At 43.0% G+C, this 15,238-nt stretch overlaps 1 protein-coding gene across 1 annotated transcript in view; it reads left to right on the top strand.

Moving 5' to 3' along the window:
• LOC122564531 (CUB domain-containing protein 1-like) overlaps nucleotides 1-14,463 on the top strand; it is a 112,011-nt gene extending 97,548 nt beyond the window's left edge. Inside the window, exon 9 of the mRNA XM_043719577.1 lies at nucleotides 11,700-14,463. Coding sequence (XP_043575512.1) covers nucleotides 11,700-12,084 — 385 coding nt within the window. The 3' untranslated portion in view covers nucleotides 12,085-14,463. The remainder of the gene's footprint in view (nucleotides 1-11,699) is intronic.
• The last annotated feature ends 775 nt before the right edge of the window (nucleotides 14,464-15,238 follow it).

The following is a 15,238-nucleotide window of genomic DNA, read 5'->3' as shown; positions in this document are numbered from 1 at the left end:
TCAAGATACTGAAAATGCTGAGACTTTGACTCCCATAACTTTATCCACAATTACCTCGATTGAATTATGATGCTCATTTACTTTCCAACCTATTTTCTGTTAACTCCTCTTAAATATTGACAATTACCTCCTGGAATCTCAGCATTATTACAGCACAGAAGGAGGTCATTTCCCTATTGTCTCCTGTCTAATACCTTCAAAATTGACCTTGCCCCAATTTAGAACTTTAACTTGTGGACCAGACCTATCCTTTTCCATAACTATTTTAAAACTAAAAGAATGATTGTCGCTAGTTCCCCCAGTAACACCTTCAGGGGTCACTTGTTATAATTTAACTCAGGCTTGTCATTCTAATCATCCAACAAGCACACAACCACAATGAGAAGATTGAGGTTACTACTGGCCAACCTAACGAAGCTAAGTAACTGTTATCTGAGAGCACAAATTCTTTTAAATCAAGAGAATGTCATTTGTGTGCTATTGTAGTGACAAAATGGCATCCACAAAAGTTGAGGGATTTTACGTTAGCTGCAAATGACTTACAACTACAATGTATAATCTCACAGCATGCATTTTCCCCAGTCTACCATTCCCACCAAGCTGTACAATCAACCCTGATTCGATGAAGAGTGCAGGAGGCCATGCCTGGAGCAGCACAAAACCTGGTGAAGCTCCAAAGCAAAATGACTTATATGCCGAACAGCGAAGTAGCATGCAATAAACTGAGCTAAGCAATTCCACAGCAAATCAATTAGGACTCAGCTCTGCAGTTCTGTACAGCCAGTCAGGAATGGTAGTGGATATTTAAACAACAAACTGGAGGCAGACTCTTTATGAATACCCCAGCCTTAATGATCGGGGAGCCCAGCACTTCAGTGCAAATGACGAGAGTGAAGTATGTGCATCCACCTTCAGCCAGAAGTGCTGAGTGACTGATTCATCTCAGGGAGGAGAAAGTGAGGACTGCAAATACTGGAGATCAGAGTCGAGAGTGTGGTGCTGGAAAAGCACAGCAGGTCAGGCAGCATCCAAGAAGCAGGCTAATGAAGGGCATATGCCCGAAACATGGATTCTCTTGCTCCTTGGATGCTGCCTGACCTGCTGTGCTTTTTCAGCACCACACTCTCAATGCTGATTTATCTCAGCCTCCTCCTGAGATCCCCAGCAGTTCAAGAATATAGCTCACCACCACCTCCCCTAGGGCAAAGAGAGATGGACAAAAAACCCTGGCCTAACCAGTGAAGGCCATGAATGGAATATTAAAAGCTGCATTCCAAGGGAAGCTTGATTAACACATGAAGGACAGAGAAACAAAAGAGTATGGTGATGGGGTTCAATTATGGAGGATGTTTGTGTGGAACTTGAACAGCAGTATGCTCCCCATTGGGCCGCATGTCCAGTAAATACTTTGTAACTTTATAATTAAATGTTGTAATAATGGAGCAAAACTTTAGGAAACTTCTTATCCACTGGACAGAATGAGCGTGGATCAGCAAGTTTGCCAAGCCTTCAAGTGCTCCCTTGTCCAAAATAGGTCTAAAATTTCCTGTTCAGTTTCAATTTCTCCATTTGTGCTGTGGCTTGGATTCGAACAATCTTGAAAAGCAGCCAAGTGTTTCCTGCGTTTGTTGTGGGCGTGACCTTTATCATAGAGTTTGGGAAGGTGGAGACTTTTTAATCTGCTCATCTGAAAATCTGCATTTTGAAACGCCCATGTATGCACCCTTGACCAAAATTGTGTTTACAATTGTCTATTTAAATCACCGCTTTAAATAGAAGTCCACACTAGACTGGATAAGGTGTCTTACCCAGTGTGCAATGACAAGGATTTTGTGGAATTTTTAAGTCCAGTCACATTTGGCCCCACTGACAGTCATGGGGAAAAGATGAGCATTAGAAACTCTCAAAATTAGTGAAGAATTGAGTTTGTTATATAAACTGTTTGTTATATAAACTGTTAGTTCCTACATTCAAGAGGACCTCCAGGCGAGAACATCATTTTAATGATCGCTGTAAATTGTCCAGGCAAAACCTATCTGATTGATCCCCTGACTTGATTTCAGTCTTGTACCTGTTCACTTGGAGTTTTTATTGTCTGCAGTATCACTCCCCACTCCCCATCATTGCCTACTTAATGGCTTACCCCGTGTTTGTTACTCAGCACACAGTCACTTTCCGGGAATGTTTCACATCTAATCTCGTGTGTCTCTTGGGTTATTGCTGGCCAACCCTCTGACACGTCACACCGATTGATAAAGGTTTCAACTTCATTTCAAAGCAGAAATATTTTTAATTTTTTTTTGCAAATAGTGGCTTAAAAAATACACAAACTTCTGGATGGGTGCAAGTTAATCAAGGTGAATCGACTAAATTGCCATAACCCAGAATTTTGATACTCTGTATATTAATAATTCAATAATGACACAAAGCTGGGTGGGAGGATGATGCAAAGGATGATGCAAAGATGTTTCAGTGTGATTTGGAAAAGTGAGTTAGTGGGCACATGCATGGCAGATGCAATTTAATGTGGATAACTGTGATGTTATCACTTTGGTTGCGAGAACAGGAAAGCGTATTATTATCTATATGGTGATAGATTGCACTTTCCCCTTTCCCAATGAAACCTGGGTGTCCTTGTACATCAGTCATTCAGGGTAAACATTGCAGATGCAGCAGGTGGTGAAGAAGGTAAATGGTATGTTGTCCTTCATAGTGAGAGGATTTGAGTATAGGAGAAGGGATGTCTTGCTGCAATTATACAGGGTCTTGCTGAGACAGCACCTGGAGAATTGTGTGCAGTTTTGGACTCCTTATCTGAGGAAGGATGTTCTGGCAATGGAGGGAGGGCAGTGAATGTTTCCCAGACTGATTCCTGAGGTGGCAGGATTGATGTATAAGGAGAGATTAGATCTGATAGGACTATATTCACTGGAGTTTTGAAGAATGGGGGGGGGATATCATTGAAACCTATAAAATTCTAACAGGGCTAAATGGTCCCCAGTGATCAGAGAATCCAGAGCCAGAGCTCACAGCCTAAGGGAATGGGATAGGCCATTTAGGACCGAGGTGAGGAGAAATGTCTTCACCCAGAGAGTGGTGACCCTATGGACTCCTCTGTGACTGAAAGCAGTTGAGGCCAAAACACAAAATATTTTCAAGCAGGAGTTAGATACAGTTCTTGGGGCTAAAGAATGTGGGGAAAAAACAGGAACAGGGAGCTGATGATCAGCCATGATTGTATTGAATGGCAGAACAGTCTCGAACAGCTGAATGGCCTACTCCTGCTGTAAGCCTCATATTTTCTGTGTGTCTGTGTGCCTCATATATTCTGTGTGTCTGTGTGCCTCCTATGGAAGTGAAATCTGAAGGCTACTATCCTCTGCATGGAATAATTCAGCACGATAGGGAGGTCATTTGGATATAAATGATTTGGATGTGAGCATAAGCGTTGGTAAGTTTGTAGGTGACACCAAAATTGGAGGTGTAGCAAACAGTGAAGAAGGTTATCTCAGATACAACGGGATCTTGATCAGATGGGCCAATGGGCTGAGAAGTGGCAGATGGAGTTCAATTTAGATAACTGCGAGGTGCTGCATTTTGGGAAAGCAGATCTTAGCAGGACTTATACACTTAATGGTAAGGTCCGAAGGAATGTTGCTGAACAAGGAGACCTTGGAGCGAGGTTCATAGCTCCCTGAAAGTAGAATCACAGATAGCAAGCTCTTGATGCAGCCCAAGCAGGGGGGGGGGGCAACATGGTGGCTCCGTGGTTAGCACTGTTCCCTCACAGCGCCAGGGACCCAGGTTCGAGCCCAGGCTTTGGTGACTGTATGTGTGGTGTTTGTGCATTCTCCCTGCGTCTGTGTGTTTCCTTTGGGTGCTCTGGTTTCCTCCCACAATCCAAAGATATGCAGTTTAGGTGGATTGGCCATGCTAAATTGCCATAGTGTTCAGGGATGTGTAGGTTAGAATCATTGAGACATACAGCACGGATATGGATCGGTCTAACCCATCCATACTGACCAGATATCCCAACCCAATCTAGTCCCACCTGCTAGCACCCGGCCCATATCCTCCAAATCCTTCCTATTCATAAACCCATCCAAATGACTCTTAAATGTTGCAATTGTACCAGTCTCCACCACTTCCTCCTGAACCCTTTCATGTTTCACAACATCTTTCCGATAGGAAGGAGACCAGAATTGCATGCAGTATTCCTAAAGTGGCCAAACCAATGTCTTGTACAGCTGCAACATGACCTCCCAGCTCCTGTACTCAATACTCTAACCAATAAAGGAAGGCATACCGAAGGCCTTCTTCACTATCCTATCAACCTGCGACTCCACTTTCAAGGAGCTATGAATCTGCACTCCAAGGTCTCTTTGTTCATCAGCACTCCCTAGGACCTTACCATTAAGGTTATAAGTCCTGCTAAGATTTGTTTTCCCAAAATGCAGCACCTCGCATTTATCTAAGTTAAACTCCATCTGCCACCTCTCAGCCCATTGGCCCAGATGATGAAGATCCCGCTGTAATCTGAGGTAACCCTCTTCACTGTCCACTACACCTCCAATTTTGTCATCTACAAACTTACTAACTGTACCTCTTATGCTCACATTCGATTCACATATATAAATGATGAAAAGTAGTGGACCCAACACCGATCCTTGTGGCACTTTACTGGTCACAGGCCTCCAGTCTGAAAAACAACCCTCCATCACCACCCTCTGTCTTCTACCTTTGAGCCAGTTCTGTATCCAAATGGCTAGTTTTCCCTGTATTCCATGAGATCTAACCTTGCTAATCAGTCTCCCATGGTGAGCCTTGTCGAACGCCTTACTGAAATCCATATAGGTGACATCTACCGCTCTGCCCTCATCAATCCTCTTTGTTACTTCTTCAAAAACCTCAATCAAGTTCGTGAGATATGATTTCGCACTCACAAAGCCATGTTGACTATCCCTAATTAGATCTTGCCTTTCCAAATACATGTACATCCTGTCCCTCAGGATTCCCTCCAACAACTTGCCCACCACCGACGTCAGGCTCACTGGTCTATAGTTCCCTGGCTTGTCCTTACCACCCTTCTCCAATAGTAGCATCATGTTAGCCAACCTCCAGTCTTCCGGCACCTCATCTGTGACTATCGATAATACAAATATCTCAGCAATGGGCCCATAAATCACTTACCTAGCTTCCCACAGAGTTCTAGGGTACACCAGAGCAAGTCATCAGGATTTATCCACCTTTATGTGTTCCAAGATATCCAGCATTTCCTCCTTGTAATATGTCCTTTTCCGCAGTAAACACTGATGCAAAATACTCAATTAGTATCTCCCCCATCTCCTGCAGCTCCACACAAAGGCCGCCTTGTTGATCTTTGAGGGGCCCTATTCTCTCCCTAGTTACCTTTTTGTCTTTAATGTAATTATAAAAACCCACTCCCCCTCCCTTTCTGTCCTTCCTGTAGCATTTGTATCTGGAACTTTAAGCTGCCAGTCCTGTCCATCCCTTAAGCCATGTTTCCGTAATTGCTATGACATCCCAGTCCCATGTTCCTAACCATGCCCTGAGTCCATCTGCCTTCCCTATTAGGCCTCTTGCATTGAAATAAATGCAGTTTAATTTATCAGTTCTACCTTGTTCTCTGCTTTGTCCCTGACTGTTTGACTTGCTTCTTTTCTCAATTAGGTCCTTTAGTCAGGGGGAAATGTCAAGTAATAGGATAAGGGAATGGTTTTGGGCGGGATACTCTTTGGAGGGCTGGTGTGGACTTGTTGGGCTGAAGGGCCTGTTTCCACACTGTGGAGATTCAATGCAATTAGTCTCACTTTCTCCTGTACTTTGCCTGATAAATGTTCCGTTTTGGCTTCAAGTGTTTATTCAATTCCTTTTAAACATTTCTTGCCTTCACCACCCATTCAAATGGCTCGTTGTGAAGCAGACGAAGCTCCAACAATAACAGCAGCCAAGCCCATCGAAACTGGAACATTTCCCAGGCAGTTAGATTAATTGAGATAGAATGTAGAAGGTGCAGAAGTCTCTCTGTATTTTGGCTTCCTTTCAGCATCAATTTCAGGAGGATTTGCCAGGAATTCTAAAGGGGTTGGAGTTTATTGCTCACAGAGGGTCCAGCTGAAATGCAGTTTAAAAATTCCCAGTTGCCAAAACATCAGGATTTTCAACCATCTCTCTCTGTCCAAACTCGCTTTACATTTTCTCATCAGCCTGTCAGGGAAACTTATAGTTAGCGTGTACATTGAGTCTGCAATTACTGTTTTTGATGAGTTTTGAGGTGTGTGTTCCCAGTGCAGGAGAGTGGTGCTGCCATTTTAAAATGGCCGCTGTGATCTATTGACCTGTGCTGTGTTGCACCTGTCACATGACCCTATCAGTGGGAGAGAGAAAGAATAGTTTTGTGAGAAAGGTCTGGTAAAACGAAGAAGATAGAGTATAGATATTCATTTGTTCCAAAACCATGATGTCTTTATTTCAGATATGCAAGGCGTATTCTATAATGGCTCCCAAACTGTTCATTCACCACTACCCATGACAGACATTTTCCAAGTACAATTGCAGCATTTAAAAGGCATCTCGTTGGGTATGTGAATAGGAAAGGTTTGGAGGATATGGGCCGGGTGCTGGCAGGCGGGACTCGATTGGGTTGGGATATCTGGTCGGCATGGACAAGTTGGACCGAAGGATCTGTTTTCATGCTGTACATCTCTATGACTATGACTCTATGTCATTAACTCCAAAAGGTTTTGACAAGCAGTTTGAATCTGGAGCACAGGAAATGCTTTCCATCCATCTCTTGAATAACCCAAATTAAATAAATAACCCTAATCCTCTAAATGTTGGTAAACTGGCCTCTGATTTTCTGGCACCACTCCAAGTGCTGCTCCAGTTTTGCAGGTAGTGGCTATACTGTTCTACTTAACACTGTGTGCAATTCTGGTCTCCCTGCTATTGGAAGGATGTAGCTAAACTTGAAAGGGTTCAGAAAAGATTTATAAGAATGTTGCCAGGGTTTGAGGATTTGAGCTACAGGGAGTGGCTAAATAGGTTGGGCCTGTTTTCCCTGGAACATCAGAGGCTAAGCGAAGACCTTTGGGATTTATAAAATCCTGAGGAGCATGCACACGGTAAATAGACAAGGTCTTTTTCCCTGGGGTGGGGGAATCCAGAACTAGAGGGCATAGGTTTAGGATGAGAGGGGAAAGACTTAAAAGGGACCTAAGGGGCAACTTTTGCATGCAGAAGGCAGTGTGTATATTGAATGAGTTGCCAGAAGAAGTGATGGAGGAGGCTGGTACAATTACAACATTCAAAAGGCATCTGGATGGGTATATGAATAGGAAGAGTTTAGAGGGATATGGGCCACGTTCTGGCAAATAGGAGTAGATTAGGTTAGGATATCTGGTCAGCGTGGACGAATTGAACCGAAGGGTTTGTTTCCATGCCAAAAATCTCTGACTCTATGACAGGCGTTAGCCATGAACCAAGCCTCTTGACCTTTTCTCTTCTGTAAGTCCAATAATTAAAAGTACCGGTTTTAAATGAGAAATTGGAGCATTGGTAGACTATTTTGCCCCTCGGTTCTGTCCAGTTCAACATGACCAACAGCTGATTATGTACTTCAACTCCACTTTCCTGCCCCCTCACGTTTCTCTTAATTTCCATAATGGCCAGAAATCTGTCAACATGGGGGTGGAGGTTGGGGAGGCAGGGTTGGAGAGACTACTGTAATGTTGAGAGCCTGGTTATAATCTGGGAAGCACTGCCTGAAATCATGGCCTTCAATGTGGAATTGGATAAGCTTCAGAGAAAGAAAAGGTACAGAGCTACAGGGGTGGAGAGGGGGGAAGAGTAAGACTTCTCTTGCAGTGAGCCAGCATTGGCTACATGAAGCAAATGGCCTGTCCCTGTACTGTAACCATTCCACACGACTTTTTTTTATCAAAAGCCACTTATTACTGGGCCTGAACACAAAGCTGGTGACCATAATTTGACAGTTTCCCTCAGCAAGTAGTAATCGATTCTTGAAGGCCAGTCTTCATATTTGCTTCATAATCCGATTTTGTGGTTATAACATAAGAGATTATAAAGAATCCTGATCTGCTTGAATTGTTGTATCATCTGTCTCATGAGCATTGCCACAGGGGATCGACTAAAGCACAAAGCGTCTTTTTGATGCCCTTCTGCCCATCGTGGAGCAGTTTCTATTTTAAAGACAGCTGCTTGTTTATTTTGCAGCTCAAAGTGAGTTCTCTCCTTCAAAAAGGTTGCTCGCAAATTGATCTCTAAGTTGGGACATTTTATAAAACTCTACAATGAAGCACCTTTTAAATATTCTGTTTTTCTTCAATCATCCTGACCTTTGCACAACTTTGTCACCTGACTCAGTGTCTGTACTTCAGATTCATTTAGTGTTTTATCAGTAATATATTGTCTCTATCATTTCTCTAACATGCTCCTTGTGTCACCAAAGCTTAATTGTAGATCCAATTTGACTGTTTTAGTAGATTGTTGGGATAATCCCTTCAATTTGGCATCTGCTGCTATGGCCCTACTTTGCAGTCCTATTTTTCCAGCGTAATTGCTATAAATTGATTAATGAAGATCTGAGCTTTTTGTGCAATCACTGATCTGGTTAAACTGGATCAATCAGCACATTACTCGGTCAGAATGAGATGAGGTGACTCCCTCGATTCTGTCTCTCAGTTGGCGTAAGTGGGTTGCATCAATCTCTCTGCCACCTCTGCAGACTGCAGTTGCATTATTCTGTTTTATTAACTTGTGCTCTTTAATCAAAGCTGGACAGTTGATTAATCGCAACAATAACTTCCCCAATTCTTTGAACTGCTTTCTATTGTGCTCTGCCTCCGTTTTATTTTATGGTTTTCTGTCTGAGGCTAATAATCGAAGGAAGGCCCGAGAGGGTGACAGAAACGTAGGTAATGCATCATTCAAATTACCCGTGTGGTTTAAGTAAATCTTTGTTGCAATTTAAGATCTTTCCAATGTTCTAGTGATTTTCAAAAAAAAATGTAGTTAATGTCTTTTCCCTCAGTAATGTTATCAATTTTACATTTAACAAAGCAGTAAATTATTGTAGTTTGTTTATGCTTTCTGGGTGTCTAGGTGACTGTTCTTAAAAAAAAAAAAAAAAATTTCCAGAATTAACTCTGATCTGGGATGAACTGGTGAGACAGATACAAAACTGGTTCGGTTATCGAAGACAGTAGCGATGGAAGGGTACTTTTCGGAATGAAGATCAGTAACTAGTGGTCCACAAGGATTTGTTGTTTGTAATATATCTAAATAATCTGGAGGAAAATGTAGGTGGTCTGATTAGTAAGTTGTGGATGACACCAAAATTGACAGAGTTGCAGATAGTGAGGAGGATTGTGTCAAAGGATATAGATTGCAGATTTGGGCAGAGAGATAGCAGATGGAGTTTGAAAGTGAAGCATTTTGGAAGATCAAATTTAGGTATGAATTGTACAATAAATGATAGAACCCTTAGGAGCATTGACATACAGAGGGATCTGAGAGTACAAAGAACAAAGATAATCTACTGCCAAGGAACTGGCCCTTCGGCCCTCCGAGCTTGTGCCGATCCAAATCCACTGTCTAAACCTATCACCCAATTCCTAAAGATCTGTATCCTTCTGATCCCCACCTGTTTATGCATTTGAACAGACGCATCTTAAATGAATCTACTGTGCCTGCCTCTCCTACCTCTGCTGGCAACGCGTTCCAGGCACCTCCCACCCTCTGTGTAAAGTTCTTTCCGTGTATATCCCCCTTAAACTTTTCTCCTCTCACCTTGAATGCATGCCCTTGCGTTGTTATTATTATTATTATTCCTCACTCTGGGGGGAAAAAACCTGTCTAAACCCTTCATGATTTTGTAGACCTGAATCAGGTCCTCCCTCCATCTCCCTTTTTTTTTAATGAAAGCAATCATAACCTACTCAACCTGTCTTCATAGCTAGCACCTTCCATACCAGGCAACATCCTCGTAAACCTTCTCAGCACCCTCTCCAAAGCATCCACATCCTTTTGGTAATGTGGCAACCAGACTTCTACACAGTATACTAAATGCAGCCGAACCAATGTCTTGTACAATTTTAACATGACTTCCATCTGTTACACTCAATACCCCGTCCAATGAAGGCAAGTATACCACATGCCTTCTTGACCACTCTATCCATCTGTGCAGCCAAATTCAGGGTACACTGGACCTGAACTCCAGATCTTTCTGCTCATCAACTTTTCCCAAGGCACTTCTGATTACAGTATAGTTCGCTCTAGAATTAGACTTCCCAAAATGCATCACCTCACATTTGCCCAGATTGAACTCCAGCTGCCACTTCTCCGCCCAACTCTCCAGTCTATCTATATCCTCCTGTATTCTTTGACAGTCTCCTATGCTTTCTGCTACTCCACCAATCTTCATGTCATCTGCAAATGTACTGATCATACCAACAGTGCCCTCTTCCAGATCATTTATGTATATCACAAACACAGTGGCCCCAGCACTGACCCCTGTGGAACACCATTGGTCACCTTTCTCCATTTTGATAAACTCCCTTCAACTACAACTCTCTGTCTCCTGTTGCTCAACCAGTTTTTTATCCACCTAGCTAGAACACCCTGCACACATGTGACTTCACTTGCTCCATTAGTCCAGGTCTATAGATCTCTGAGAGTGGCAACACAGTTTGGATAAGGTCAGGAAGGCATGCAGCAGGCTTGCCTTCGTTGGCCAGACCATTGAATATAAAGGTTAGCCAGTTATGTTATTACAGCTGTACAAAACTTTAGTTAGGCCACACTTGGAATATTGCGTAGAGTTTGGGTCGCCACACTGCCAGACGGACGTGGATGCTTTGGACAGGGTGCAGAGAAGGTTTACCAGGATTTTGCCTGATCTGGGGGGTTTTAATTACGAGGAAAGGTTGGATAATCTCTGATTTCACTGGAAAGATGGAGGCTGAGGGATGACCTGATAGAGGTCTACAGAATTATGAGAGGCATAGATAGGGTGGAGAGTCACAGGCTTTCTCCCCAGGGTGTAAAGGTCAACTATTAAGAGGGCACAGGTTCAAGGTGAGGGGGGGGTAGGTTTTTGGGAGGGAAGTTTTGTACACAGTGCATTCCAGGCACTCACCATCCTCTATCAGTGGAGGTGGTGTTAGCAATGGTTAAGGTGTATCTTGATAGACATATGAACAGGAAGTGAACAGAGGGATGGGTACCAAGTATGGGCAGTAAGTTGCAAGTCTAAATAAGGCTTAGGAATCAGCACAGATTTGGTGGGCTGAAGGGCCTGTTCCTGTGCTGTATTGTATTGGATGCCTTGTCCCTGTCGCAACAGAAGATACGGACAGATTTGAGATGGTTCAGAATCTGAAATTTTGACCTCCCAATCCACCATTTGCTAAACTTCATCCTGAAACAAGACCATAATTATATTTCTCAAAATGCTGACTCCAGCATTCAATTGTAAGGTTGGCTGCTTGGGAGAGAGGTGTTAGCAGGAGTAATCAATTCCTTGAGGGAATAAAACAGATGCATAGATTTGTATCCCTCTCTACTATTCCAATTGGTTCCAATCTGTATTTATCAATTTTCAATGTGCAATGTACATTCCTTGAGGATGAAGGTTTCTTTAATCCTAACCCAAACAGGAAAAGGCAACAACGGTTGACTGCCCTTGGCACGTACTATCCTGGTGTGAGCAGCCGTAAGCCGGGTCAGAGGCGGAAGTTTGTGAAGGGGAGACAGGACAACGAATCGCACATTTACGCCGTGATTGATGAGGACCGTATTTACGCTGATTACTTGAACAAGTCAGGAATGCCGACTGTCCCCGAGGTGGACGTGTATCGTTCTTTCGATGGTCCGATGGGCGAGGTGCCACCTTCTCTCCCTCCTCCCCGCAGCACCGTGTCCAAAGACACCTGGCCAGAGGGCATGTCCATGGTATCCAATGACCTGTATACGTTCTCAGTGAGGAAACAAGACGTGGAGAAAAGTATCCTTGAGAAGGGTGAACAAGATTCCAGTTCCTAGCAAACCATTTGCCTGGTTCTAACAAACTGTGTGTGCGTATGCACATGACGACGACAAAGAAATTATATTTTGATGGGCTGTGCCTCCCTGGTTTTAACCTTTTTTTGAATGTGGCAACATTTTGGGACATTTTTGTTTTGATGTAATGTTCTGCCTTCTGCTTTTTGCTGTGTCCCGTGGTGGGGTTTAGTTCCACATCATCCCGAACATCACCTTTACATCACCTGCACTGTTCACGGGTCCCCTTCAACACAGATAATGGGAAACACAGAGGGAAGTGTTTTAAACTTATAAAGGTGCACCTCCTCTCTGTGGTATTGCTAGGGATGGCCATTGCCATTACACTCAATTGAAAGTGGCATTGCATTCAGCACAAGCCACTTGTCTGTAGTTTTGATTGTCTGCTCATTATCTGTGACTGCAAGTCCAGACTAGCACAAATTCCTTAATGTAGCCCGCTGTAGACACTGAACCTGATCAGCCACTGAACGAGACATTGCATTTGTTCTTTTTATTTCGTATGGTTTGTAATAATTCTTAGATGTCTGGCTCCTCGCTTCACCCAACACTCTCTCTCTCTGAGCAGTGTCCTTCAAACTAATTATAACTAGTTGTCATCTTTTTGAACTGGTTTACCCAGGTTACAGCTCGTCCCTGTTCACGTGGAACATGAATGCCCACTGACTGAGTACAGTGAAGATTCAGTTCCTGCCTCTTCACAGCTAAATCATTTTCAGTTACTGAGTTGTACAGGAGGCAGATGAGAGTAAAGATTACTTTTTAAATTGTCTTTTTTTTTAAAAAAAAAGTTGTCCCTTTTGTACCAGAAAACTAAATGATTTATTGCACCTAAAGTGACAGGAGTTTTGTGGTATACATAATTAATGTGTCAAATGTACCTCAGTTTGTAGTTGTGTGTTGCAGGCTACACCTATCTAGAGCTTGTATCGGTCAGTACAGTTAATAGAAATGATGGTAAATTCCTGTTGTGTTGGTGACTTCCAAATTCTGTAAATTGTACACTCAGTAACACTCCTCAATCTCCGAAAACCACTGTGGGTGTATCAACATCCAAGGACTGCAGTGGTTCATAAAGGCATCTTGCCACTACTTTCTCCAGGATAACCAGAGATTGGGAATAATAGCTGACTTAGCCAGTCATATCCAAAACCCAATAATGGCTTGCTAAAAATTGTCCAGGTTGGGTGGACCTCTCTGTCTGGTAGCCTGTGAAGCACTTGCAAGTGTTGGTGCAGGACCCTGTAGTTCTTAGCACAGAATGTCTGTGTGAATTTGACATGTTGTACATTAGCCTATTGCAAAGATTTGGCTTGGAAATCAAAACCAGGCAGACTCTCCTGACCATGAGTTAGAGAGCTACTGGGCCATGAGCACTCAGTTATTGGCAATAGAAAGATGCCGAGTGAGCTTTGTATCTAGGACACATGCTAGAATGGCAATTTCCAAAGGGACTAACAGCTTATATTGATTGAAAAACAGATTGCTGATCTGTTGGCAAGTGGAGAGTGGTTGCCATGGAGAATGCACTAGGGCACAAATAATATTTTGTTTAAATTGTAAGAAGGCAAATCGACTGTGATCAGGGTGTGCCCCAGGGGAACAAATTTTTGTTTAACTCAAAAGGTGCACTACCTGAACAATTTCCTTCTGTCTGCAGAAGGTCTGTGTAAGAAAATGTTTAGCTATTAACCATCAATCGGTCATCCTGAGTCCAACTGATGACCTTAAATTGCTTGTTCGTGTCATTTCTGACACACACATAATTGCTCAGTAAATATTGTCCAATTGTAGCAACACATCCAATGTTGACACCACAATTCTGAGCTCATCCCTTAAATTCCTCAGTCTTTACTGTTAGTAAAACTATACAAAGTCTCTGGCAAAATTAGCAGAGGGAGAAGATCAGAGGATTGCCCTGTAATCATGCTCTTTAAACCAGAGGTGTAAATGTGAAGTGTTTGTCTTTCACTGTACTTTCCACATGACACTTCCCAACCCCCGATCCTGGAGTGAGTCTGAATTGTTTGTAGCCTCCTGCCTTCATAGATACTATTCGTCACAGCCAAATCCCCACTTTAACCAAACGTGTTTAGACAGATATTGTGAAACAGGTGGGCGGGATGTGAATTCATGTAAACCCTGGACAGTATATACTGGTAATTTATTTATGGTTTTTTAAAAAAAAACACTTGTTTTCAGGCTGCATGTGTAAAATGCTTGGATTTGTGAGACAATGACTCACCAGATGAGACTAATGACAGTTACGTTTTCCTAGTAAAAACGTGAAAAAAATAAACTTTTGGAATGATGGATTGCAGTTGTTCTTTGTTTTAATAAAGTCATTTTCTTTTTTTACTATGGATTTGTCTGTCAATCAATTCTGCCTCAATGAGGGGCCCAGACTTCTTTATCTTCCCCTTTCCCCTTATGACCTTTCAATTACCTTTCCTCAACTGGAAAATGTTCGAGAGGTGTCACAGGTTTTAGCGTCGAGGGGCTGGTAAAGGAGAGGGTGAGGAATGAACAATTGGAAAGGTCTGTGAGGAGGTGGAGGTAGAGATTGAAAAGGTGAATGGGATAGGGTACAGAGCAAAATGAGATGGCCATCAGACAAATGAAGGACCGACGGTGAGCCTAGAGAAGGTGTGAATGGAAACCACAGGATTGTTACCAGCAGCTCCTTCCCAAAAGTTGTTATCACCAAATCCCCACTTTGATCAAGCCTGTGAGGATTACCGTGTCAGTGTCAGAGTAAGAATGACTTGCTGCAGCTATCCTAAGCCTTGGTGAGGCCACACTATGAGTATTATTTTTTATTATTATTAGATTAGATTCATTAAAGTGTGGAAACAGGCCCTTTGGCCCAACAGGTCCACACCGACCCTCCAAAGAGCAACCCACCCTGACCCATTCCCCTACATTCACCCCTGACTAATGCACCTAACACTACGGGCAATTTAGCATGGCCAATTCACCTGACCTGCACATCTTTGGACTGTGGGAGAAAACCGGAGCACCTGGAGGAAACCCACGCAGACATGGTGAGAATGTGCAAACTCCACACACAGTTGCCTGAGGTGGGAATTGAATCCGGGTCCCTGGTGCTGTGAGACAGCAGTGCTAACCACTGAGC

Source organism: Chiloscyllium plagiosum, chromosome 29 (assembly GCF_004010195.1).
Source record: "Chiloscyllium plagiosum isolate BGI_BamShark_2017 chromosome 29, ASM401019v2, whole genome shotgun sequence".
Taxonomy (NCBI): domain Eukaryota; kingdom Metazoa; phylum Chordata; class Chondrichthyes; order Orectolobiformes; family Hemiscylliidae; genus Chiloscyllium; species Chiloscyllium plagiosum.
Note: the sequence above shows the minus strand (reverse complement) of the source record. Positions and strands in the feature narration are given on the sequence as shown.